This window comes from Cydia fagiglandana, chromosome 18 (genome assembly GCF_963556715.1).
Source record: "Cydia fagiglandana chromosome 18, ilCydFagi1.1, whole genome shotgun sequence".
NCBI lineage: Eukaryota > Metazoa > Arthropoda > Insecta > Lepidoptera > Tortricidae > Cydia > Cydia fagiglandana.
In genome coordinates this window covers 12,239,937-12,267,856 of record NC_085949.1, presented here as the reverse complement: position 1 = coordinate 12,267,856, position 27,920 = coordinate 12,239,937, and the positions used below count along the sequence as shown (strand labels likewise).

The window sequence follows — 27,920 nt, the reverse complement described above, 5'->3', positions numbered from 1 at the left end:
TTATACTTGGATAGCTACGTTTTATTTGCTCATCTTTATGGAAAAAAATTAAACGCAAAGTCAATGTTACATCTTATATATTTGTACTTATACAAAACTATCTACAATAGGTAACTATCGTTATAATCCAAATTAAAGCGTAATGCACATATTAGTGCATAATTCTAGTTTTTGTTCTTTAGCATGGATAATGGATAATTATTATAAACTGCCAATCACCACAGGTCGCCTGATGCCTGGGAATTATTACAGGTGCTAGGAAATAAGGCGGTCTTCACATGAAGCCCCAGTCAGTCCCGCTCGCGACAACTTCAGATCAGGGTACGTAGCCAAGATGACAATTGTAAGATCGAAGTTTGTCTAACTCCATCTACATCACGAAATTTTGCTGTAGGTAGTTGTGATATGCAATTCAAGATACATATCAAGGCACTACTTGCAATCCTAGAGCAAACAGCAGCCGTGTTAGAAAGTGACTAACTGCCACAGGGCTTCAGAGAGCTGATCTATTCCTATTCTATTTTACCTACTATACAAAATTACTAATCAGGCTAAAATATTACAGGTCTCATTCCTCGGGTTGTAGAATCTGTCGTAGTTGTGATCATCTAGTACTTTGTAGTCATAGTCCCTGTAGTTGAGTAAGTCTTCGAGGCGGTTTTTGGCGTTGAAGTCCCTTATTGTGGTTAGTACAGGGGCCACTCGCGTGATGCCGGCTTCAGCGGTGAGGTTGGCGAAGTACTGGTCCTAGAAAATGGAATGAAATCGGATGTAGGCATAATATTTTGATACAGTCGAGTCGTCAGTTTTTGGGAGAAAGCATTGGGGTTTTGATAAATACTTTAGATAAAATACTAGGGTTAAAGGTGCGTGGTCAGTGTAAACTAAAGGATGGCCGAATCTGAAATTAATTCTGTGGGCTTTGAGTATGATGCTATTGATGCTGGCTATACGTTTTCATTTTACTGCTCTCTCCTCCAGAAAGCATAAATGCAAACTTATGATTTGGTGTGTAAGCTGCACTATTTCGTTTTATTATTTATTGCCTGAGACCGGAGAAAGATTTTTCAATCGGGCGCAAACCAAAGGTATCTACAAGAGAAGGCTCCTAAAAGAAGGTGATCCGACAATATGGTCAAGATCACTGGTATCCGTTGCATCCGATGAACATCAGTAGAGGTTCAGAAAGGTGGTGGACAGAGTTATTGATTGTAATAGAGAGGAAAATTCTAAGAGGTAAACGTGCCCTCTAGTTTTTAGGGTTCCGTACCCAAAGGGTAAAACGGGACCCTATTACTAAGACTTCGCTGTCCGTCCGTCCGTCCGTCCGTCTGTCACCAGGCTGTATCTCACGAACCGTGATAGCTAGACAGTTTAAATTTTCACAGATGATGTATTTCTGTTGCCGCTATAACAACAAATACTAAAAACAGAATAAAATAAAGACTTAATTGGGGCTCCCTTACAACAAACGTGATATGTGACCAAAGTTAAGCAACGTCAGGAGTCGTCAGTACTTGGATGGGTGACCGTTTTTTTTGCTTTTTTTTTTGTTTTTTTTTTGCATTATGGTACGGAACCCTTCGTGCGCGAGCCCGACTCTCACTTGCCCGGTTTTTGTTATAAAGGGATCTCGCAATTTCAAGTTTGAATGCAATCAGAAGCTGTCTTACCTGCTGGTCGGCCAAGAAGTTAACATCGACAATCTTCTTGCCCCTGGTCTGTAGAGAATACACGTGTTGCAGCCATGACTTGAGCATTGTCTCTTGTGAGGGCAGCTCGAATTTACCCGCTGCCAACGACGCTGCGTAATCCGCCTGCAATTAGAAAAAGAACAATGTTAGCTGGCGTGAGGATCAGGTTATTTTTGACAGGAATTATGTACATATTTCCATGAAATAGTGCAAAGTTTGGTACCTACTATGATTCAGATTTTGATCAAATTATCTTGAAAATGAAAAGTTTGCAAAAAATTTAACACGGGAACGCCCCTAGATCTCATTGAAGCCGTAGTTAATCAAAGAAGTGTGACCTGAACATCAATAGCCCGGGTGATGATCGGCTTAGGCAGCGCCAGCAGCACCATGCTGGGTCTCCGGATGTTCACCATGTGCTGGTAGACCGGCAGCACGAACTTGCTGGAGACTGTCAGCCCGCAGCTCTCGTGTAGAATGCTGAAGTCGAACTCGTATCCTGGAATTAACGTGGATTTATTTAACCAAAGAATCACTTTTAATAAGACGACTGATTCTTACAAATTTTCCGGCCGGCTAAAGTTGGAAAATTTGTTTTGGTTGGAAAAGCTTTTTATCGGTTCAAAAACATGCATGCAATATTCAATACATTGCTCACTACAGAGTACAATTAACAGTCGATCGACCAAATACCGCAATGTAACAAAAATCGCATGCAAATTCTTTAACCATCTAAATGAGGCTCTTTAGATCCAAAGTCCAAATATTTAAGCCATACTTTAAAGTCCTAATGAGGTTAAGAACGGTCTGGGTTGAAAGGTCAGGCAGCAGTCGCTTTCGTAAACCTAGTCCTTGATTCAATTCTTGCTATTAGGTTGCTAACCAGACCTCAACAGGCTATTGGCAGACAAATGCCAGCTGGCAGACCGTATAGGTAGTAGTCACTCTCGTAAGCTGAACTTGAAATCTCAAATGATTTTTGATCTAGGAACCATTAGGGAATAGAGAATCAGAAGGAGCAAAGTATAAGGAAAATTAAAAATGGTTAATGAAAAAAGGGACATTACCTGTGCAAAGTATCACATCGTCAATCTCTTCAAAGCTGTCATCCTCAAACACCACACCATTACTCGTGAACATCTTCACATCAGGTTTCTTTACATAATTTTCCCCGAAATACGGCTGGTTGTACTTCAAATGATGGCTGTGGACCAACCGAGCGCTCTGATTGGTCAAATGCGTAGCTAAGTCCAGACCTGAAGGGCCGGCGCCGATCAGGAGGATTCGTCGGTTTCTGAAGGGCTCGGGGTCTTTGTACTTTTGGACGTGGATTATTTTGCCTATAAAGAAAAACTGTAAATTAGACAATTAAAAGTTTGGCATTTGAATGTAATACAATTTATTGTCATTGTATCTAATTTTATGTTTAGTGATAATCACAAATCTAGCCTCCTCACTTGCATCAAGAACTACTCGTTTTAATGTCATAGTGCAAAATCCCTTAGGTTAGGTATGAGGCGGTATCTTACCTACCAATGTGGTGTCACTCACAACATCTATGTATACAAGGACAACTATCTAACAATCTTCACAATTACTTATAAAAATGGAATATGTATCTGACAATCAGTCTGATCTATATGTATCTCAGCGTCGGTCTACTGCACTATTTATACATTATACTACCCCAATTTCGCGTTAGACCATGTGCAAAGATCTCACGAGGTCAGTCGGGGTGGTACCCACATGGGGTCGCTACGTAGGCCCAATTAAAAAAAAGTGTAGTTGACTACACAAAGTAGACGAGCATCTAACCCTTACTTATACAGACACTTACACTTACATCGCTTCTAGTGTTGCGGGTGTCCATTGGCGACGGTAGTGGCTTACTATCAGGCGATTCGTCTGCTCGTTTATCATAAAAAAATACAAGTACGGTGTATAGTCTTTCGATCTGTAACTGGCCCCGAGCCGAGCCGCTAATCATTTGTCTATTGTTAAGTAAAACCGGGGTCAGCTACAACTCGACAGACTATTAAAGTACTGTTAACGATATGAATGAAGACCCCAAATCTAACCTTTAAAACTATCCTGGCCTTCAAACTTAGGTATCTTTGGCTTCCCCAGATGTCCGGTGGCGAGGATCACGAAACCACACGTCGCCGTTGCGTTCTCTTTGGTGTCTGTCTTCGTGTATGAGATCTCCCATTGGGTGCCCGCCCATTTCACTGACGTCACTAAAGAGCGGAACTGAAAATAGGGTTTTAATTGTTATTTAGGTTTAGTTCATCATACGTAATATAAAGATTTTAATAGGATGTATTAACTGTAAGAATTTTGCCGGAAATAGTATTAAAAATAAATCAGATGAGAGAAATAGTCTTATAGGTATATGAGCTACGAAAGCTGTGTAATGTAGTTTCCAAGATTCTTATCACTTTTACCATTGAGAATTTACTGCCTAGGTCAAAAGTCGGCAAACCGCAGCTCACGAGCCGTATGCGGCTCATTGGACCTACAATTTCAGCTCTTCAAGACATCAAAAAAAATTTCATTTAACTTGTTTTTAATACTTAGTTGTAAGTTTGCATGCACTATGTACTTATCTGATTTTTCAAGCCGTTGTTACTTGGTTAATTTCCGCATGTAGCTAACTTTCACGACACAGGCATAGCCTAGTGTGGAAGTCGTCTATAATTGCATATTATATTTAAAAACAATTCTTCTTGGTTAATATATAATTTTACTTTTAATTTTTTTTACTTCGACTAGTCAAACTAAACATTTTGGTACTTTTTGTTTGACTGTTTTAAAAAGTTTGTCGACTAAACAGACATTGTATCTATATGTGTTGTTTCGTTTAGTAAGTCATATTGCTTCTATAGGTAACCAACTAAAATAAGTTAAGTTAGTTAATTAAGTTATCACTGGCTTGACTGTTTATACTTTTAAATATAAAAGGAAGTTGCTCGTTTTTTGTTTATGTAAACAAAAACACAATACAACTGTATAAAAACCTACCTACCTTTTATTTATACAAAAAACTCCTATTCGAAGAACCAGCGTGTAGGTAAGTATATAAGTTTTTTGTAGCAGAAAACATGTCATACCTAACTGAAGGAGAATACTGCATAGCAATAAACAGGTTTCCTTTACGTACAAGAGTAATGTGATTAACTAGAATCATAGCAATTACGTCTTTGTATCGATCGTTATTTACATCGATTTTATGGCATTAAAAACAGGATCTATTGTGAGATGATGACAACAACTCACATTAAGACACGACAAGAAAATATAGATGGTATTAATTATGTACAAAAATACCTACGTATACCTACCTACTTACCTATCGTTACGCGTGATATACCCACTTATGAGATTCAGAATATGTGTTAAAAATAATAATGAATGAATGTATTAATAACCAGATTTTAGAGATAATTGACTTATCTTACTTTGATCATATGGTTTTCCAGCTACACTCGCAAAAAAGAATAAAGAAAACCTAGATGATTCTAATTTCAATTTGTCGGGAATCCCACCCAACGTCATATGATGACTAATCCTTACCTAGACGTTTTGACTAACAATAAGTTGTTACCTACCAGTCAACTAAAAATATGACACAGTAGGTACAACCCCATTTATTCCAACTGACTAATTGGTGAAATTGGCGGCTATAATAGTTTTACTTACTTACACCTTTTAGTAGTCTTTCTACTTTTTTGCACTACTTGGGGGTTGTGCACAAATCACGCGAGGTGTTTTCGGCTACTTTTTGACCCCTCCCTCCTGCTTGGTGATATTTGGTAAGGTTTTTGGGTACCCCCATAACCTCTCCACATAACCTCACGTGTATTTTTTTGATTTTTTTCTATCCGACCGGTCAAGGCCACGCGCTCCAAAATTTCGTACCTCGCATGATTTGTGCACAAGCCCTTCCATGAACTGTAGCGGTATGTCCGTCGTAAAACGTTTAAAGTTTCAACGTACCTCTATATGTTTCTCGAGATCGAACTCTTTGGTGAAGTTTTTCAGGTATTTGTAGAAGCAGGGACCACTGGGATACGTCGGTGTGGAGTCAGGGAAGTACCAGTTGGCGAACTCCATGGTCTGCCGCGGTGTATTTGTTCTGGAACAACGTATTTGACATTAATGGCCTGTGCACACTGGCTGTGTGTGCGTGACGTGCACGGCGTTTTAGTATATAGATCCTTATGAGAGACGGCACACCGCTTGCGTGACGTGTGCGTGTGCGGCTCCAACATTTTAGCACACGTCACGCACACGCAAGCCGGTGTGCACAGGCCTTAATAACTCCGTTTAAGCACAGAATAAATAATAGTACTACCGTACAGAAAGGAAACTTCCTACAAAACCGAAGTTTGACAGCGGTTCAGGGTCGAATCATGATATCCCTTTCTAATATATGGCACTATCCCTTTCGGCTATTTAGGGTTGTCAAAATTCAAGTGATTATCTTATCTGTGGTCGTGCATGCCAAAGGAAGTCAAGTGGTGCCAACCCTAATAATTGCTCGGAGCAATGCTGAGCCGAGCGGAGCCGAGTTTGGCCGATCTCAGGAGTTTCGCACCCCTGGTTTAAGCACACATGTAAACAGGCACACGTCTGTACGGATTTGATAGTCGTTTTTGTTTACGTGATAGCGTGATAAAACGGTGTCCGTCACATTCTATCTCGCGGAGTTAAAAAGTGACAGTTATTTTATGTAAACATTGAAAACTTGATGGACTCGGTCGGTTGGGTCTTGATCCCACAACGATATTCCTAATTGGGACTACGATCGACCTATGTAAAATATAAAAAAATATGGAAAAACCATGTCATGTTTTCACTGTTAGTTTCACTATATAATTTCACTAGACTTAATCCATACCATCCATTATGTCTTTATCCATTATGTAACTGCGTCGATATATCGGGAGCTCGAAAATAAAACCATGTCGGAATTAAATTGACAAAATCTTGAATGAGAAAAATCTAGTTGCATTCGAATTTGTCTAAGCATTTGAAAATTAAGTCCGCCTTTTATACCTGTCTATGTGCAATAAAGTTTTTAAAAAAACTAGAATTTCAGGTAGATACTTAGTCTCAAACATGAATGACTCTAATGTATTACCAAATATCAATATTTCTAATTAATTTACAAAATTTATTAACAGTAAGCAGCTTAGATTAAACCAACTGGACTAGTCCCCGTGGTCTCGTTCCAACCGGTTGGATTACCTAACATCCGTGGTTTCTCCAGTAATGTACTTTACATTTGGTATTGTTAATGCGGACTCATTTCTTGCTCAATGGAGAGATACGAGGAAAACCGGCGAGAACTTTAATCTTAAAACAGAGATATTTATGTAGATCACCCAAAAGTAGGTCTTGTTACTGATCTTCATTTGTTGCATCCAAAAAAGACAGACTGGAATGCAGTACCTACACCCAGCCGCAACACAACAAATGCATGCGTGGGAATCCTAAAAGATTGCTGAATTAGATATAGGTACCTAGATCAATCATATTTATGCAAAATTACATGGGCACATTCATTCGTAAGTATCCATGCATTTTGCAGCTAGGTGTACGCTCGTTATAAAATGCGGCCTCTCCCTATCGGATAAGTCTATCACTAACAGTTTTGAATGATTCATTGTTAGTTTCACTATATAATTAGTTAGTACTTACTCCATACCATCCATTATGTAACTGCGTCGATATATCGGGAGCTCGAAAACAATACAAAAGGTAATCAATCACGGTTCATATCCCGGTCGATATAAGTCTAATGAAGTCTGTCACTAAAAAAACCATTGAACAAGAAGCGGTTTGGGTCTATGACGTACTTAATTAATTATCGGTGACAAAACAAATACACGTTCTGCCGGTACTACGCTTGGTTGCACTTGCCAAATATTTGGGATGCGGCCTTTACTTTGTTCCACACGACGAAGAAACGAAGAACTTTGTCTTTTCTACTTCTATGTTAGATTTTTGTCTTCTGTAAAAGGTAAAACCATACTACCTACATGCGCTCTCTACATATGTTGTATATGTCTGTTACATTAAGCCAGTTGAGCAAGAAGCGGTTCGGGTCTCTGACGTAAGTACCTAATTGATTATCGGCGACAAAATACATACTCGTTCACAGGTACTACGCCTGGCTGCACTTGCCAAATATTTGTGATGTGCCTATTAGAGTCTAATAAATAAATATTTGTGATACGGCTCTTTACTTTGAAGCCAATATTTGTGATGTGTCTCTTTTCTTCGAAGTTCAAGCCGTATGAAAAAACGATGGATGAATCGTAAGATTGTCTAGTCTACTTCAACGTTTAATTGTTTTTTCTGTATCTTTCATTAAGGTGTGCATTAATTAACCTATCAATCCAATATGACACCTGAGGGGCCTTCCGCGAACCACGTTCGACTTTTTGCCTCCCCGTCACACTTACGTACGAATTTACAACTTTACAAGTGCGACAAAGAGGCAACGCGGCGAACGTGGTTCGCGGTAGGCCTTCAGGGACACCACACCATAAGTATAGGTCCGCTGTACGAAGTAGGTACATGTACCCATTGTCAATATAACTGCAATCATGCTAAAACAATATCGCGATACTGGGTTATTCACGCAGCCAATAGTGAATGACCCTCCGTTCATGTGGTCACTGCAGCTGATGCAACTGACCTTATTTTGGCCGGCTTACGAGATGCATCTCGTAAACAAACTGGAAACTACAAGGTCATGACACAGTGAAAAACTTAAGATGTACCTTACGACGTAAAGAGAAATGTTAAAAGGCAAACGAAGTCTGAAATCAGAAATCAGAAATCGTTTATTGCGAACCATGGTACAATATTGTTACAGTAAAATCATAGAATCACATCACATATGGCTATAAAAAGGTAGAACTAATTTGTATAGTAGGTACATAGTATAATATAATATACCTACCCATTGTATTGAAGTTATCTTAACACACCTGAACACTGTATCTAAAGTTTTCACCAGTACTTACTTACTTACTTGGTTGGCGCGGTGACCCAAAATGAGTCTTGGCCTCCAACACAAGAGCACGCCACTTTGCTCGGTCCTGAGTGGTATCCCGCCAGCTTTCGCCGACGCCGAGCTCACGGAGATCTGCCTCCACTCTATCTGCCCAATGGTATTTAGGACGACCAACAGGACGGTGCCCAGCAGAACGTAAGGTGTTAGGGAAGATTCTGGGACCCGTCAAAAGAGACGATGGCAGTTGGAGGATCGAAAAGAATGCCGAAATAGAACACCTGATAGCCGAGCCGAATATAATAGGTGAGACCAAAGCGCATCGTCTCCGCTGGCTTGGCCATCTCGAAAGGATGGGTGAAGATCGGGCAGCCAAAAGGGCCTACTTGAGTCGACCAACTAGGCACCGTCCTGTTTACCAGTAGACCAGGTATTCTAAAGTTAACTTACCTTAGTTGTTTATAAATCCCCGTGAACTCTGGCAGACCATCCTCCTCTAAATCAGTCTGGAATCTCCAGTTCCCGCCAAGGCTCCGTTGCGCCTCAAACACGGTGAATTCGACGCCATACTGTTTGAGGTACCGCGCAGACGCAAGTCCGCCGTACCCAGCGCCAATCACGCACGTTCGTCGGGATGGCTGAAAAAACATTAACGGAATTATTTTAGGTTAAATATTGGGTTTAGTTAAAAATATTGTTTACCCAAAACCTTCTATTTTAAATTTTATAAGTACGCCTTAGCCCTAATACGCCATCAAATCCTATACCTACGGGTCATCTACATCGACAAAATTCAGAGACGTGCCATCGACTCGAACTGTAACATTAATGAATTAGCAAACGAGATTTGACTTAAGTAGCTTAAAATGCACACAAAACTAGAGGTTAGGATTGTGTGTTTTAGAACAATACATTTTTTGTAGACATAAAATAAACCACATCCTTCCTGCATCCTTTCCGAACGTAGGTAACGAAATGAAACGAAACGCACTGTCTGCTATAAGTAATTAATAAATCCCCGCTGTAATTAGAGCACTCCTAAGCAATAAAATGAGGTAACCTTACATTAACTTACATTGGGATTCTATATTTCTTAGTAAATGTGTGGTAAATGTGAATGATCCCCCATTTGCATGGATAATATATACCTATTAATATTTCTGGAGATTGCCAACCATAACTCCCGTAGATAATCATCGGACGCCGGACACCATACGTAGTAGATCACTTTATATTCTATTGATACGAGTCATTGATGATAAATATTTATTAGCTAAGCTTAGTTAACACGTGCTTTGGCAACCGCATCACACCTAGTGAGGTAATTTATGAGAAAGTGTAAGTTAATCCCTCATTTTTCAATCAGTGAAAGGAATTCAGATAGGTTCAGGTTGACCAATGACTAATAGATTAAATTTATAGTAGGAGTATATCTGAGTTGGCTCAAAAAAACCTTATATTGATAACGCTTGATGACTTCCAAAGAAATGCTAACAACTTAAACTTACCAGGACAATTCGAGTTGTAGATGTAGTTATTCGATCTGTTCCAATTTGATATTGATCTGTTAGTGTCAAAAGTGACGTTTTTGATTCAAAATGTTACTTTTGACTCTGACAGATCAGTAATCAGTATCATATTAGAAACGGATCGGATTAACTAAAACTCGAACTGTAGGTACCTAAAAATTCACTGTCAAATTCATAATAAAATAATTCGGTACTAAGTTTTCCGAAACAGCTTTATTTATTAAATTATATATTTAACAACATTAAGTAAACAACTTACAAAACAAACAATTAGACTTGATTAGACTTAAGTAGAATTAATTCTCGTAAAGTTACTTTTCTAATTTGTTCGATCTAGATATATTTTATTTAAAATATGTGTTTCTATTGAGCATTGTGTGTTATCTTTTAACCGATTTATTTAATTACAATATAGAAATCCGGTTAAGTATGAATATACACAGCTTAAATAAGTTTAATTGTTTAAGCAATTAATACATACCTAATAGATATCGTAAATCAATCAATCAAATAAGGTCAAGGGGTCTATTTAATTATTTTTTACACATCCTAATTTAAATTATTATTTTTCTTTATTCATCATTTTTCTTAGGCTAGGGTTTTTATAATATGAATATAAAAGTAAAATATAAAAACACTTACAAAACAATAAAAAATACATATAAACACATTATAAAAAACCTAACCTAGGGTGCCGCCAGCAGCGGGGCACGGCCCAAGCTACACGGTCAGGGCTGCAGAGAGAGGAACCGACGTACTATCCGCGCCGTGTCCAAGATCACCGCCTTCTGCATCTGTCCCTTGATCCAACCACCTAGCGAGAGTCTCTCGAGATGTTAATCGAGACTCTTCGCTATTAAACCGTTCACTGAAACGACTATCGGGACAATGATCGTCGAATCAACATCCCACATGGCGGTTATCTCGTGAGCCAAGTCTAGGTACTTACTTAATTATTATTATTATTTTAATTATTTAATTATAGTCCGCAACATTCATCGTAACAGGGTTAAAGTTAATTCATAGAACTTATAAATAATAACGATGATGATATGATTCTATAGAATAGATAATATGTAAAAATATTTCCGAAATCATTCTACTTAAGTATATAATTAACGAAATTAAATTGCGTCACCAAATGACAAAACATGACATTTAATTTAACAACCCATGCGCCGTAACGTAAAACAACATGTTTCTTCACACTCATTAATTCCCGCTCAAGTACGGATAATACCTTAATCGTTTAATTTACTTTTTAACAATGCATGCTGGCCACTGGCCATTAACTGGCCGTGTCATGGACAAGTAATTATATGGTGGGGACATTTTGGGGATCTGCAAAAACGATGTGTCCGGTTGTTTATAAAAAAAAAATTAAGATACATACCCAGGGCCGGATTTCCGCCTAGGCCCACAAGGCCCGGGCCCTGTAATGTAACACAAATACTTAACCTAGCAATCAATAGTTTTGAGATGGAGAAGGGGGCTCCCCTAAATTGTAAGTGCCATACCGAGTGCCAAGGGACCCTAGGCTTAAAACAAAATATCGGTAATTATTTACAAAACAGCTGTCTATATATACCTTCTTATTATAAAATAATGGAAGAATCGCGCCCATCATATCGATCGTAAGTTACTGTAGGCCAAGCACATGACTGGCGCGACAGTATCTCGCCGCGAGATAGACTACCCGTATTTTTTTTACTGTATAGTGTATTAATTAAAGAGGGACGGGTAGTCTATCTCGCGGCGAGATACTGTCGCGCCAATCATGTGCTAGCCCGGCTGGAATGTCTTTAGACAACGTAGGTATAGGTACATACCTACTTACCTATATACCTAAGTACATACGAGTATTAACTTATAACTTTTATAAGTGACACAGGTTACACAACATTTAAAACCCGGTTGGGCATATTCGCTATCGTCAAACAATCATTGTTTCTGCTGAACCCGTTTTGTGGATATGTTTTAGCCTCGAAAACTGGTCATTAAGGTCACATGTCGCGCATCAGGTCATACGCATACCCTTGACTGCATTATGTATTGTCTAGAGGAAAAACCATTATCATATCCACTATACTTGAGGCCTGTGCAAACCGGATGCGTGTGCGTAGACATTCACGTTGTAATATACAGTTCTTTATGAGAGACGACACACCGCTTGCGTGACGTGTGCGTGCGCGGCTTTAACATTTTAGCGCACGCGCACGTGCACATCTACGCACACGCGGCCGGTGTGAACTGGCCTTTAACAACAACCTGCGAAAAAGACGCGCTCACTGTGCCGTCAGATCAAAATAGGCGTTAATAGCGATTACATGTATTTTATTTATACATCGAGCCATAGTCGTTGCAGTCTGATTTAAATATAAGTCATCAATAAAGTGCATGAGCTGTACCCTCCCGTACTTTGTTCAATTCGATACAAAGTTAGCTTATACGGAATCTAGGTATGTGTAGGTTACCTAGTTTAGTCGTGAAATGCAAATATCTCGGAAACAAGAAACAAATCACTGCACAAGGCTAACAACTCTGGAGATGCAGAACAAGATTTAAATAATGTAGATATAGTTGGTATTTATAATACATCCGAGACTAGGCATAGGCAGGCGCCTATGCCTAGTCTCGGATGTATTATAAATACCAAAATTTTATTTTAAACATGACAGACATATGCATATTGAACAATTTATGAATACTGCCCTGGGTTTTACATAAAACTGGACTGTACTTAGGTAGGTATAGAATCTACTTCCCATCCTAATAAAATATGGGTAACGAAATCTGTACGTCGCATGAATGGTACAGGCTGCGTTTTTCCAATAAAGCGGAGATGAACGGAGATTTCATTGATTCCGTATTTGTGATTGTTTTTTGTCATTTTGATTACTAAGTAAGCAATAAATGCTTGTAAAAATTATACATGTAAAAGTGCCCCTGTGCGTGGTCTATTTGCTCAATAAATGTCTGATTGATTGATTGACGAGATCAACCAATAGCATTGGTTGTAATCCACATTACTTCTCCGCCCTGCTGGATTACGTCCGTGGATAGGCATAAGGCAGCTTTAACAACAGATATACAGGGTGATTTCTGGGTCGTGATCCAGAACCACTTTTTCTGACTCAGTAAATGATCCACATTATCATATGGTAGTATTTGATTAAAAGATAATTACTTTAATTATTCTTATTTTTCAAGTAAAATTTATGTTATACTAAGTAAGTATGGTCACCCTCTGACTTTTGACATACGCTGTATGGAAAGCGACAAGACGTCACATTGAGTAGGGTCACCAAATTGTATGCAAAAATGTTTTTTCCTACTTGTCATCTGGAAAATAATCATCATTATTGGTGTTAAACAATAATTAACAACATCATTAGGCTCATCTTTGGATTCTGTATGATGTCTAGCTCTCTTGCTCCACGACCCCGAAATCACCCTGTATATTCAATACGTTTAGATTAGTGCATCATTAGCACTGATACATTATATATAAGCACGCGAATTCGTTCCAAATTATAAATTACGATTTAATAACACGTAATAATAAATACCCTAGCCTAAGAAAAATGATGAATAAAAAATACCTAAAAACTCTATATCGGCATACATCAGTAAAGCGACCTACTGTATTAGTTTATTATGTATTTTATTCTAAGCATGTAACAAATACGAGTAGTTAGTTTGAGTATCTCATTATTCAGGATTTCCAATACTTGAGCGTCAATAAATTAAAATTAGCTGTATACTTAATTATTCACCCTGCATGTAACTAATACCGCATAACATAAGGCAAAAATCGTATCGTCCGTGACACACTGCATATGATTATCCAATAGTAGCTACATACGAAAAATTACAGCACCGATTATCTAATATTACGTGATACGGTAATCATCCGAGCGGATTTGAATTATTTATGCTGTTTCTGGCACATTGTGCATGATGATTCGATGATGATATAGTGCAATTTTCAATGAATAGAATTACCGGAAAGTGTATAGAATGAATTAATGTTACGCGGCCTACATACGAGGTTATATTTAATTTTTAATTCCTATATACAGGTTATTATCTACTGAAGAAACAGCCGAAGAAATCTACATCTCTTATCGGGAAAATAAAGAGAGTTGTAGATTCAATATTTAAGGTGGAAAGTTCGCGCTTCGATCGCACTTGGTAGGTCGCTCATAATGTAGCAATTTAAATATCTTTGACGGGTCTCTATTGTTTCCCAAATAGTTTTAAGTCATAATGTATTGTTTGTCCGAATTTTCGTTAGTCATAATTGATTTTTCTCAGAAACGCGTAACTTTTCAGGATTTCCATAATACAACCTATAACCTAACCTAACCTATCTATAGAATATCCTTACGAAAATCCTGAAAAGTTAACGGTTTCAGTTTTATGACTAACGATAATATGACAAACAATACATTATGATTTATGACTTAAAACTTTATGGGAAACAAAGGGACCTCATCTTTGACACGTAAACGGCTTTAGTAATTTAATATCCATCTTGCCTGGTACCAATACAGACCACAAACTACCAACAATCATATCAGATTCCAGCAAAGGTCGATGACCTATTTTACATGTAATGAATTTGCCTTAAAAATAAACTACGTCCGGCATCAGTAAAAAACCGGATCTTAGGTGTAGTGCCTTATGTCCAAAATACTCGATGTATTAAAAAAAACAATATGTATTTTTCATCACACTTGCGCAGTAAGCGTGCTATTTCACGCAAGTGCAACGGAAGCTGAAGTCTATTTTACCAAAATAATATAAAATAAATAAATAATAACTTTTAATCAATAACTTTTAATAGCTTTTTAATATATTATAAAGTACCTAGCTATTTTTGCATTTCAGCATTAGACACCTATTATTTAATAGTATTGTTGTAGATACTATAAACAGAGGAATGAATTATAGGCTCTACAAACCACATAGATATCTCATGCGTTTTTAATTGCATTGTGGCATTTAATCGATCAATTGAATTCTTTGCACCTCTGTCGTGAAAATAGTGTCGCAAATCGCATCCAATTATCGGTGACGTCTGCAGAGCCAATTAAATAAGAGTAAGAATAAAAACGTAGAGAGCCGGTTGCAAAATACTTCCCGTTTTACGTGCATTTTCTGACCAAAGTGCGAGTACTTAATGTAACCTATTCAACATTCACCGTTCTCAGCCTATCAACGAGTCCTTGGACTTATTGTGAAGCTTGCTTACTTGAAGTTAATCCTAGATAACATGTTTAAACTGAATGCAAGAGGAACGGCGCCACCTACACTACATTTGATTATCACTTTATTTAGACACAAAAAAATACAGTCGGTCTTTTTTGCAATTCAGTACCTACATAAGGAGGGAAAGACGCATATTTAGATTTGAAGGATATGATAACAATTTTTGAACAATCTCAATACGTCGTGCTTGCATGCACTGATGCATCTGTAGAAGTGAAAATGAAAAGTTTGAATATGCCATAATAGGATTGGCAAATTATTATAGGTACGTATTTCACATAGGTAGGTATTAGATGCTTCGGTACCCTAAACAGGTAGGTATTTAATTTTCTCTAATTTTTGCAAAAAGTCCCGATCGCTACACCTTATAAAACAATTAGATCCCCCGTCGCGCCTGACTGTATAGGTATATATGTATTGTTCGCTATAAACTCAAACTGAACTTTCATACGGTTTTCACCTACCTAAGCTACCAATAGAGTGATTCTTGAGGAAGGTTTATGTGTATAATTTGTTAAGGTTTTGTGTAACCCGTGGAAAGCCGGGGCGGGTCGCTAGTTTTTTTACAAACCACACAAATGTCGTCTATGATCTTACTATGCGGTTTCCGCAGTATTGTACACTAGCAGCAACTCTACCGAAATGGGGAAAGTTAACAAAAACAAAAGACGATTGTTTAGTGTTAACATTAAATACTGCATGTCTATCCGTATGTCACGACCAATTACCTATTGTTTAACGACGAAAGCGCATTAGGTAATTAGTTATTTACTTTACTTCTTGCCCACGCGTGCGTGTTTGTGTAGTTAATTAGTTACTTTTTAGTTACATTTTAATTTAAAGTTCATTAAAGAGTGTTTACTGTTCTGTTAAGGCCTCTACTCACCTGGCAACAAATCGCATGTGATTTACATACATTGCCGGCTAAGTAGGTTCAACGAATTCAATTGATCGAACAAAAGCTGCAATGTATCAAAAATTCCATATGATTATCGGTACGGTAAGTAGAGGCCCTGCTGAAAATTAAAAATTATAACGTTTTTGCAAAAACACCAACAGCCATTTTAAGACGCTATACCTAATATTATTAATATTATAGTAAAAATTAATTAACATGCGTATCTTAACGATAAATATGTTTAACTTGCATCTCTAAACGATAAATTTAAGCTTAAGTCTTGTAACTTGTTAGGGAATTTGTAGACCAGCGGTGGAACAAAAATGGGTTTTGATAACATTAAAGTTTTTTCTTTTTTGATATGTTATTGTAAGCATGTTAAATAACATTCATGTAAAAAGTTAGAAAATTTTAGGTGGAGCGTTCGGCCATATTTAAATTTTCAATTTTTGCTAAATAACTATGTAAATATAAAATTAAAGTTACAAAAAACTTTCACATATTCAATAACACTTTAATTTATTCACAATATTCGGTTTTTAGAAATCTGGAACAGCTGCTTTCTGGTGAACGTAAAAACAGGAATTATTATGTAAATACAGAATTAGAATAGCTGATATTGCAAAATTACGATATTATCTATCAACTTAGTATACATGTAAAAAGTTAGAAATGTAGACAATGTGCTTGTCTAGATATTGATTTCTCGTTAAGCAGTATAGCCAATATTGAATTAAAGTTTGTAGAGTTAATATTACACGGTCATAATAAAGATCTTACTTCTCACACAAAAGATTAGAAATATAAAATCACGGCGACACTAAATACTGATACGTAAGTATGCATTCCGAGCTTATATTAAGTTACATTTCAAACGCGCGGCGTTTGCGCGCGCCGCGCTGTGCGCCGTGGCAGGAGGCAGCGATCGACGGTCGCGGGCTAGCGGTTAGCGCGGTGCCCTTAAAAATACGCAAAGCGTTTATAAAATTATTATCAATGGTAAATAGTTATTTTACACAGTACATTAATGGAAACTTACCTTCCCTTATTTATTTCTATATGTACTAGGGATTGCCGGCGGTTTCGTTTACGTAGAATTCGTTATCGTGTTAAGTATAGAAATAATAGATACATTTGAAAATTATTTTAGGTGCATTGTCATACAGATAACTACCCTTGTTAAAGTATTCTTCAAATTCAATACACAGGTGTCATTTTAATATAATTTTGCGTAATTTGGCGCTTTTAGGTTATAAATGACTAGCGACATACATTTTATAAGAGCGATCATCTCCGATAATATTTACTTTATCATAAAATCAATTTCAAACTAACGTTATTCAATATTTATCATTTTAAAGTCAATATTACCAACCAACTGATCCAATTTACCTACGGTAACAACTCAAAATTTGCATCAAATTAAATGCCACTTTTCTTATCCGTTTCGATAAATCAAGAGGGCCTTTACGAGCTGATGTGGTGAAAATTTTATTTAACCTTCGTCCCTTGAAACCTTCACTACGCTCAAGGTTCAACTTTACGAACCACTCGCTCCGCTCGTGGTTCAATTTTAGAATGTTTGAATTTGTGAATGTGCTTTCTGCCTCGCACAGCCAAACTGTGGAATGAACTGTCCGATACGACCTTCAAACCTTCAAAGACCCCCATCTTAAAGGTCGGCAACGTGCTTGCAACCCTTCTGGTGTTGCGGGTGTCCATGGGCGGCGGTAATCGCTAACCACCAGGTGATCCGTCTGCTCGTTTGCCTCCTATTTAATAAAAAAAATTGTTTCGCTTGTTTGGGTATCAATATTAGCACGAGCGGTTAATCAACAATTTTTCCCCTTGTAAAACAAATAAATAAGGTAGGTGAGGTGCAGGCATATGAGGCCCGGCGGGTAACAAGGCCCAGCATTCAAAAATAGCAGTTGCTCCCTATTATTCCCAATTATTCTGAATTTGTACTTGTTGCTAAGAAGGCCCACTGTCAGTGCAGGTAAAAAGGTCTAGTCCCGGGCCTTATTGAACGTATGAGATGAAATATTAGATTAAAATATTTTAAGATAATTTTCAATATTTTTAATCTCTTATTAATAAGGTCGATTTGAAGAAACTTCTATGAAATTATGACTTATAAATAACACTTGCACTGTGTGGGCTGTCAAAATTGCTGCAGACTTTTCTTGGTCTAACTCTAATATTTTTTCACTTGCTTTATTGACCTAAAGACGTTTTAAAGAATCAAAAAGTCTAATAACATTGAGGCACTTATACTTTTTAAAGGCAGTAACTAATTACAAGTGACTTTTTTTTGTTAATACATAGGTCGGTGGAATTTCCATGTTTGGCGGTCCTCCGCCTTCTCTTTGACAGCCCGATACGACACGACGTTGATCTTTTCCTTTATTTGAGCCATGTACGCTCTCCTTGGTCTTCCCCTCTTCCTGTTTGCTTCAACTTTCCCTTCTATGATATTTTTGATAAATTCGTTGTGTCGTATCAGGTGCCCAAGCATCCTTCCTCTTCTATTGTCTATAGTTCTTAACAAACTCCCCCTCTCTCCTACTACATAGGCCACACTGAATGTTTTGCACTATTGGCCACTGGTAAACATTTAAATTATGAATTGTATATTTTAAAAAAATAAAGGCTTTTGATTATGGAATGTGACAAATGTTGGCGACAAATCGATCGTCTTTTGTTTTTAATGGCTTGTCAAAGTAAGTCAGTGCGTTGAACGTGGCTTTAACGCGAAAATATTTTTAGAGCTATGATTTTGTTATGATTTTAAAAGTTCGCTTACTCCGCAAGAGTGTAGTGCTTGCCTTCAAAATGCTTTTGGGATTGAAGCACCACATCTAAGCATCGTGAGGCGTTGGTATGGTGAATTTAGTAGAGACAGTATTATTCTAGGTAATGATTTTCGTGATGGTCGACCGTCCACGGCGATCATTCAAGGAAACGTGGCTACTGTGAGATGACTCATTGAAGAAAACCCACGAATCACCTATGACGAAATTTGAGGACAATTAGGGATAGGTTCAGACAAATACAAAAGATTTTACAAGAATATTTAAAAGTCAGGAAGCCTTGTTGTCTTTGGATTCCTCACGAATTAACTTCAGTCCAAAAACAGGTACTTTTTGACTGGTGCCGAGAAATGCTGCGTAAGTATATGCAAGGAAGTTCAAATGCTGTATATAACATCGTTACAGGAGATGAAACCTGGATTTACTGCTACGATCCGGAAAAAAGGCATTAGTCCAGTCAATGGGTCTTTCGAAGGTGACAGGAGGCCCATACAAGTTCAACAAGCCAAAAGCGTTGCCAAACATTTTGATCGTCTGTTTTTTTAAACGCGACATTTTTGTACCGTACTTTTAAATAATAAAAGAACGTTAAATACTGAGCAGTACACTACCATTTGTGTGCTCGCAGTCATTGAAAAAGACCGCGAGAGACGACCGAGAAGCCGCATCCTCCTGCGTCATAATAATGCGTCCACCGATACCGCAATAAAGGCAAAAACATTTTTTAATTACGAAAACGTGGAAAATGTCTCTTATACGGATTATAATCCAGACATTGCACCCTGTGACTTCTATCTATTTCCCAAAATTAAGGATTTAATTTGGGGTTTGACATTTAAGACCCCGGATAAGGCAGTTACTACGTTTCATCACCACGTCGAAAAATTGCAGTAAAGTGATTGGGCCTCATGCTTCCAAAAATGGTCCGAGCGAGTGAATATATGTGCATAGAATGTAAAGGGAAACATTTTGAGAAGCAATAAATGTATTATTATGGTTATAAATGGTTTTATTCAAATGTTACGCAAAACTTTCAGTATGCGTAAAACCTCTTCGTTAGTTTTCTTTTCTTTTACGATAGAATTGCGAAAAATCGATATTTTGCAACAAGTGACGAATTTTAAAACACGGTCAAAGGGAGTGTTTTAACGTGCTTATTACAGCACCGGTGTCGTAATGTAGCACCAGATGTACTGTAAAAATTATGTTAAAAGATAATACTTACTGTTACGAATAAATATTTATACTGTAAAAAAATATCCCACCAAACACATTTTCATGTAAATTTTGTTGCCAAGACGAAACCATAAGACTAGCACTGTCAAAAAGTTGTCAGATCTCTTGTCGAGCCAAGCTTCAAACTCTACAAGCCCTAACTTCACTAACTCTACACCTTAGTCAAAATATGTGGCTTGACTGTTTCGCTACCGCCACATGGGCATAAGGTGAAAAATTTATTAAATTCATTATTTTTAGGGTTCCGTACCTCAAAAGGAAAAATACTGAACCCTTATAGGATCACTCGTGTGTCTGGCTGTCCGTCAGTCACAGCCTATTTGCTCCGCAACTACTGCACCAATAAGTTGAAATTTGGTATACACATGTAAGTCTATAGCCCAAGGACATACATGTAAAGTAAATAATAGAAATTCAAAAATATATATATATATATCAAATGAAGGGGCTCATTGTAAGAATGTCAGATATATTTATTCATAATTTTAAAATAAATAGTTTAGAAGTTATTTAAGATAATTTTTAAGAAAAAAAAACCGACTTCCATGGGGGCCGATGAAAGATTATTGTAGATGGTACACTATGTAGAAAAGGAGGTAAAACCACCCACTTTTTTACTAGCATTTCGCTTGTGTATAATTGCTCTACAGGATGGGCCAACGCCGGCCACTCCAAGGGACGCAGCCATGCACTATCACTTGCTCCCTCTAACTCGAACTCGAGCTTGACAAAAATGTGGCTTAAAAACTTAACTTGCTTAACGAACATAACGAAAAGGAAAAATCGCCAAACGTGAACTATGCGTCGTTTAAGAGTTCTGTACTGATCATCATCAGCAGTTCCACTTCATCAAATGCAACAGTTTTTAATGAAAATGCTTGATTTTCTGATGTAAATACAAAAATCTCTATGCGCATGCCTTTAAGATTTGAGGAGTTCCCTTGATTCCTCATGGATCCCATCATCAGAACTCAAGCTTGACAAAAATGTGGCTTAAAAACTTATCTTGCTTAACAAACATAACGACGACGACAAATCGCCAACCGTGAACTATGCGTCGTTGAAGAGTTCTGTTCTGATCATCATCAGCAGTTCCACTTCATCAAATGCAACAGTTTTTAATGAAAATGCTTGATTTTCTGATGTAAATACAAAAATCTCTATACGCATGCCTTTAAGATTTGAGGAGTTCCCTTGATTCCTCGTGGATCCCATCATCAGAACTCGAGCTTGACAAAAATGTGGCTTAAAAATTTAACTTGCTTAACAAACATAACGAAGAGGACAAATCGCCTACCGTGAACTATGCGTCGTTGAAGAGTTCCGTTCTGATCATCATCAGCAGTTCCACTTCATCAAATGTCACTTTTTTGGATGTATATGCTTTATTCGTTGATAAAAAACCAAAAATCACTATGTGTATGCCTTTAAGATTTGAGGAGTTCCCTCGATTCCTCATGGATCCCATCATCAGAACTGGATTTTGACAAAAACGGGACCAATCTGTACGCATATACATTCAATCAAAAAAAGAATTTTCAAAATCGGTCCAGTAATGACGGAGTTATGGAGTAACAAACATAAAAAAAAATAAAAAAAAAATAAAAAAAATAAAAAAAAACATACAACCGAATTGATAACCTCCTTCTTTGAGATTTGGAAGTCGGTTAAAAATACGCAAAAAATGACAATTCCGCCCCCCCCCCCTTATCTCCGAATCTACTGGGTCTAAAATTATGAAAAAAATACACATATTAGCTCTTTTCCTATAGATGACAGGAAAACCTATTAGAAATGTGCAGTCAAGCGTGAGTCGGACTTAAGTACCTAGTTTTCCGATCCCTACGGGTTTTTTAAAGACATTTTACTCACTTTTCTCTAAAAAAAATATATTGTTAAAAATTGTGTAATGTACAGAACCCTTGGAACGCGAGTGCGACTCGCATTTGGGCGGTTTTTGTATTATACTTACATACAATAGTTCTTGTAGAAACGAAACGGCCAAACCACTCACTTTTGGTGTAGAGCTAGTAAAGTTAGAGGGCTTGTAGAGTTAGAAGCTTAGCAAGAGATCTGATAACTTTTTGACAGTGCGAGCCTTATGGTTTCGTTTGGGCAACATTTTACATCAAAATGTTTTTGATGGGATTTCACTTCTTTTTGTAAGTTGTTTATGACAATCTTCCATCCCCTAATTTAAAGGGTTGGGGGTGATTTAATATTAAAAATCCTGAAATAAGTATCTGGGGGCATCTGTTACACAATGTACTTCTTACTGATTCCCCATATAAACCCTTCACCCCGTAAGGGTAAACTTTGGGGTTGAAATCTGCCTTCACCCCGTAATGGTAAACTTTGAGGTTGAAATCTATTCTATATCCTTCCCCATAACAATACCTATCTACATACCAAATTTCAACTAAATCGGTTCAGTGATTATTGATTTCCCATACAAAATTAAACCCCATCTTCATCCCCTTAGGGATAAATTTTTTTTGAATTTATTTGTTGTTTGTGTACTAAAACTATCTTACATACCAAATTTCAGCTTCTTAGAGGACTTCAGGAAGTACCCGGTATTGATGATCATCAAGTGAGTGAGTCAGTGACGAAATCGAAGTTTTTAGATATGAATAAAATCTAAAGTATAAGAGCTATGCAATTGATATGCTTAATAAGTCCGAGAACTTTGTTTATCTGGTATAATCCAACCCCAAGTTATGAGGGTTCCAAAAAACGACAAAGCGCTTCGAGAAAAGGTAGATAGTGCCCTTGCGCTTTTCTCGTCTTGGCGGGGGCACTGCCGTGCCCCCAGATGTTAAAGGATGAGACTACTGTAACTAATAAAGATTTATGTTTAGTTACCTACTATTTTCGCGTAAAATAGACAATTTTTATATCTTTAGTTATTAAGACCCAAAATAATTATTTTCACTTATTATAAATAAATCCTCCTGTTATGAAGTATCAAATATTGTTATTTGTATATGTATAACTCTTAAGTTAAAAACAATAAAATCTGTTATTACCTACTGTCAAAATGATTATTTTTTGCGGGATTAAGTAATACTCTGGTAGTGTTCAATAAGGCCCATAATAGGACTTTTATAAAAGGTATATTTTCCAAGAGTATCGTAATATTTTTATAACTATTTTGGTATAATGAAGAAACTTAAATAAATGAGAAACCTATTTGAGTGAGTTTTTCATACTTCATGTCCTGTTTATTAAAAAAAAAACCATTTTAATTTAAGGTGAGGCATACGTATTCCGTGTGGGCCGTATAGGCATATACGGCCCACACGGAATATACAATAAGGTAAGTGATCACTTACCTTATTGTATATTCAGGATGTATACCGTGTAATATTGAGCAGTTGGTTTATAATATACATATTATGATATTGACGTTGAATAGGACAGGACATGACAATAGGAACCAGAAATAGGAAATAGGTATATAGTAACAGCACCAGTCATGGGACATTTAAGAGGGAATTTGGAGTATTTGTGATATTTCCCTAACACATGTGAATGGTCTACCGCTTAGCGTATTGAAAGATGAAAGTCCTACCCGTCTTTCATGTTTCAGGCGTGTTGTATCAAAGATACTGCAATGAGTTTCCACATACTTAACAAATTAAAACTATGCTATTTTTCTCCAGTCATGGACACCAAAGCTCCAGTAATGGGCCCCCCAGTAATGGACACTGCTCTATCAGTATAAAATAGTGAAATAGGTCATCAGATCTGGTCCATGTTATCATAATATTACATTATCATCCGATTTGCATATTTAATTACGAATACAAAATTTCAATTCAATCGGAAAACGGGAAAGTGGCTCAAACTCGGCTACCAAGATTTGACCCACACTAAAAAACGATATTAATTTATCCGAAGTCCGAGCATACCTCCTGGTTGACATATTTCGTAACTAAATTTACTTCTGTATTGTTTAAACATGAAATGATGGCATGGCAAGCATCATTATGTAAATTGTCCCATTATAGGAGGCATGCAGTTTTACAGCTCCTATAATGGGATTGGGGCAAATACCACAATTTTTTTTACATCTGTGGAGTCACAACATAGTATGTTGTATACCTTATCTCATGGTAAATGCAATTAACAAAAGACATTCTAGTTTTCATCAAGTATTAATTAATTAAAATTTAATAAATTAACTCACCTCTCTTAGCGAAGTTGTTAAGAATTCGTAGTGGTATTTTTTTTCAGTGACACGACAACTTTTGGGTTGACGCCAATTTCTTAAAAAACAACCAAATTTAATAAAAATTCAAACTGAAACAGCTCTAGGACTCTTATTTATGATAATATACAGGCAATGTTTATAAACTACTTTTAGACACTTATTTTACAGGATTTGTGGTTTTTTATCCCATTACTGGTTCCACGCCCATCATAGGGTACACTACTATAGTTGGTCAAACCAATTTGTCAGTAAATAAAAACAAAAAACTATATTCATCCTTTTCTTTTGGGTGCTAGTACTAGTGTAAGTCAAAGATAGTATGATGATTCTCCCTGTCTATGTTTGAAATGAGACAGTCCTTTGACAAACTATGTATAGTTTTATCATTTATCAAACATTACGCAGATACCACAGACTAATAGCCCCTACAATCACATTTGGCAACAAACGCATAGCTCACTACCCCGTACCTCGCTGTAATAGTGCATGGTCTAAAAGGCATTTTTCATTTTTGGCACCATACTTATATAACAAAGCACACAAAACCCTTAATATAAACAACATTAGTAATTTTCAATTAAAAAACAAAATTAAGATTTGGTTAAAATCATTAAGTTATACTGAAGCAGAAGAGCTATTACGATGCGTGTTCTAGTACATACATTCTAAAATAACCAGACACACACGCGCGTAAACACACAGAAACACACACATATTCTAAAAATCAGACACAGAATACTCACACACGCGCGCGTACACACACATCACAGTTTCATCTTTCTTTAAAATTAATTTTAATATTGTTAATATGTCATATAAAATGTCTAACATTGTAACATTACCTACGCTTGTAATTGGGAAGGAACTGGCTCTTGAGACACAGGGAAACCTACTTTGAGAGCCAGGAACCAATGTTATGTAACAACTCAAAGTTGCAATAAAGATTATTTTATTTTATTTTATAGTAAAAAATAGTTGTAAATATCTTGTACATTTTTATTACAATATTAGTCAAGATAATGAAATATAGCTGGTCAAGCAAATCTTGTCACTAAAAAAAGGCGCGAAATTCAAATTTTCTATGGAACGATATCCCTTCGCGCCTACATTTTTAAATTTGCCGCATCTTTCTACTGACAAGATCCGATTGACCAGCTGTAGGTATTTTTACTTAATAAGATATTTTAATTTCACGTAATGTCCGCATATAATTTATATATGTGCACGGTAAACAAACAAATGAATGATAAGAAAAGACAGACAGTGTTACTGAGCGGGAGGTGGGGCGAGGGGCGAGGTATAGGTAGGCTATGATAGGCTCTCGAGCGCCGCGCCGGCGACGGACGGACCAGCGCGGCGTATCTATGAATTTCGCGCCTTTTTAACTAGATTTTACTATTACAATGCAAGCTACACACAGAAATTTCTTACTTTCCATATATACGCTGCATATATTATTTTATAGTAATAGACTTATTTTTACAGACTCTAATTCAATATTAGATCTTATAGAACAAAAAACGCATATTAATTCTAAAGCATATATCTTATTCTTCTAGCTTTTTAGCTTGCCTATTAACTTATAAATTTAGATATGTTGTTGTGGATTTATTAAACTTTAATTCAATATCGACAAAATAATAAGCTAATTGTAGTTTGACAAAGAAGCACGTTAAAAAAATTTCTAATAATTTTACATTATAAAGCGTCATACATATTATAAACAATGGAACTTAAACATTGCACTTTAATTCAATATTAAAAAATCATTACTAAAAATATATAAATACCTAATTTATATCTAACGCTCGTTCTAACTTTTCATCATATATAGCATATATGCTTAAAAATATGTCCTATATCAGATAAGTATCACTTTTTCAACTTTAGAATTATCAAAACTTTTCGTGCAAAAATCCGGTCCCACTATTGAGCTAACCTAGTAGAAGATATGACCACCATCGCTTGAAATATTCGTAAATAAATTAACAAAATATAAGTCATACAAATTCGTTAACGTTACCAATCCGAATTTCGCTCATAAGAACACGTCATATTTTTTGCCATGACAAATGAAATATCTCCTGAAAATGGTCGTTAAATTTAAAAATTTGAACACGTACCACCGCAAGCCCATCCGTTGCTTCCAAAATCAAATTAACAAAACACAAAACAGTCACATGTAGCATAAAACTAGCCATTTTCACTAATTATTTGTTTAAACACTTTTTAATTTATAACTCATTTACGCGCATGCGTCGGCCCGGTTGCGCGCGAGTCACAAACAAAAGACTGGTGTAGGTTGACTGACTACTTGGTGGTGGGATCTCAGGCCTTGACCGTCAAGCCAAACATTCTTTAATAATAAAATCGATTAGTGATTTGATAATGTTGTCATAAAAAGCGAAGCGCGATATCTGGCGCTATGTTGTCGCCCTTAGGTAGCCCAAAAAAGTTACATTGTTGTAGAAACATCGTGTGTGTAATCTAATAATAAACCAGTATAATTTTATTTTAGTTATACTTATTAGGTAAGCTTTTATTTAGTTTCACTTGTCTGTTGTCTATCTATTGTCTGTAAAAACGTTAGTGAACTAAACCCATTTCCAAAACTAATTTTTGCAACGCTGGTTTCAAAATATGGCAAAAAATAAATAAAGCTTCCTCAAATAAGGCTTAATTGTTTTGGACCATTACATAGACCTATCCTATCATAAGAAGGAAAGCTCAACCAATCATGTCCAATAATATAATAGGACATGATTGGTTGAGCTTCTAAGCGCCGCAAAAATTAAAGCTTTTTAGATTACGGTATTTTGTTGGTTGTTTTTCTAGTGTCGTATGAAGACATGGAACTCTGGTGAGGCTGGTGACCACTACCAGACAGTGGTCTAGTTCATTATACACTTTTTAAGTCACGGCGCGAGCAAGAAATCCATACTATCCATACTAATATTATAAATACGAAAGTGTGTATGTCTGCCTGCATGTCTGTCTGTTACCGCTTCACGTTTAAGCCGCTGAACTCAGTTTTTAATTCAAATTTGGTATAGAGATAGATTTAGTCCCGGGCAAGGACATAGGATAGTTTTTATTTCGGAAATAATCCCTTAAGAGCGGGATGGAAGTGAGATAATTCATGCATGAGATAATATATATTTCTGATTACAATAAATATTTCTGATTTCTGATATGTCCACAAATTAAATCATTGCCATTATTTTTATCTAGGCGTT

At 36.7% G+C, this 27,920-nt stretch overlaps 1 protein-coding gene across 1 annotated transcript; it reads right to left on the bottom strand.

Moving 5' to 3' along the window:
• Positions 1 to 60: 60 nt before the first annotated feature.
• LOC134673493 (senecionine N-oxygenase-like) lies at positions 61 to 26,998 on the bottom strand. The gene is made up of 8 exons (XM_063531485.1): positions 26,808 to 26,998; positions 9,169 to 9,356; positions 5,691 to 5,829; positions 3,773 to 3,944; positions 2,762 to 3,034; positions 2,033 to 2,193; positions 1,674 to 1,817; positions 61 to 747 (listed from the first exon to the last, which is right to left on the bottom strand). The coding sequence occupies exons 1-8, from the start codon at positions 26,883 to 26,885 to the stop codon at positions 547 to 549; spliced, it is 1,356 nt and encodes a 451-aa protein (XP_063387555.1). The 5' UTR covers positions 26,886 to 26,998; the 3' UTR covers positions 61 to 546.
• Between the last annotated feature and the right edge of the window lie 922 nt (positions 26,999 to 27,920).

Coding starts and splice junctions, on each gene's coding strand:
- LOC134673493 (XM_063531485.1), bottom strand. CDS start 26,885: ATGGCTAGTTTTATGCTACATGTGACTGTTTTGTGTTTTGTTAATTTG. Junction 5,830..9,168: donor GGGATTTATAAACAACTAAG/GTAAGTTAACTT, acceptor ACGTTGTTCCAG/AACAAATACACCGCGGCAGA. Junction 2,194..2,761: donor CGATGTGATACTTTGCACAG/GTAATGTCCCTT, acceptor CGTTAATTCCAG/GATACGAGTTCGACTTCAGC.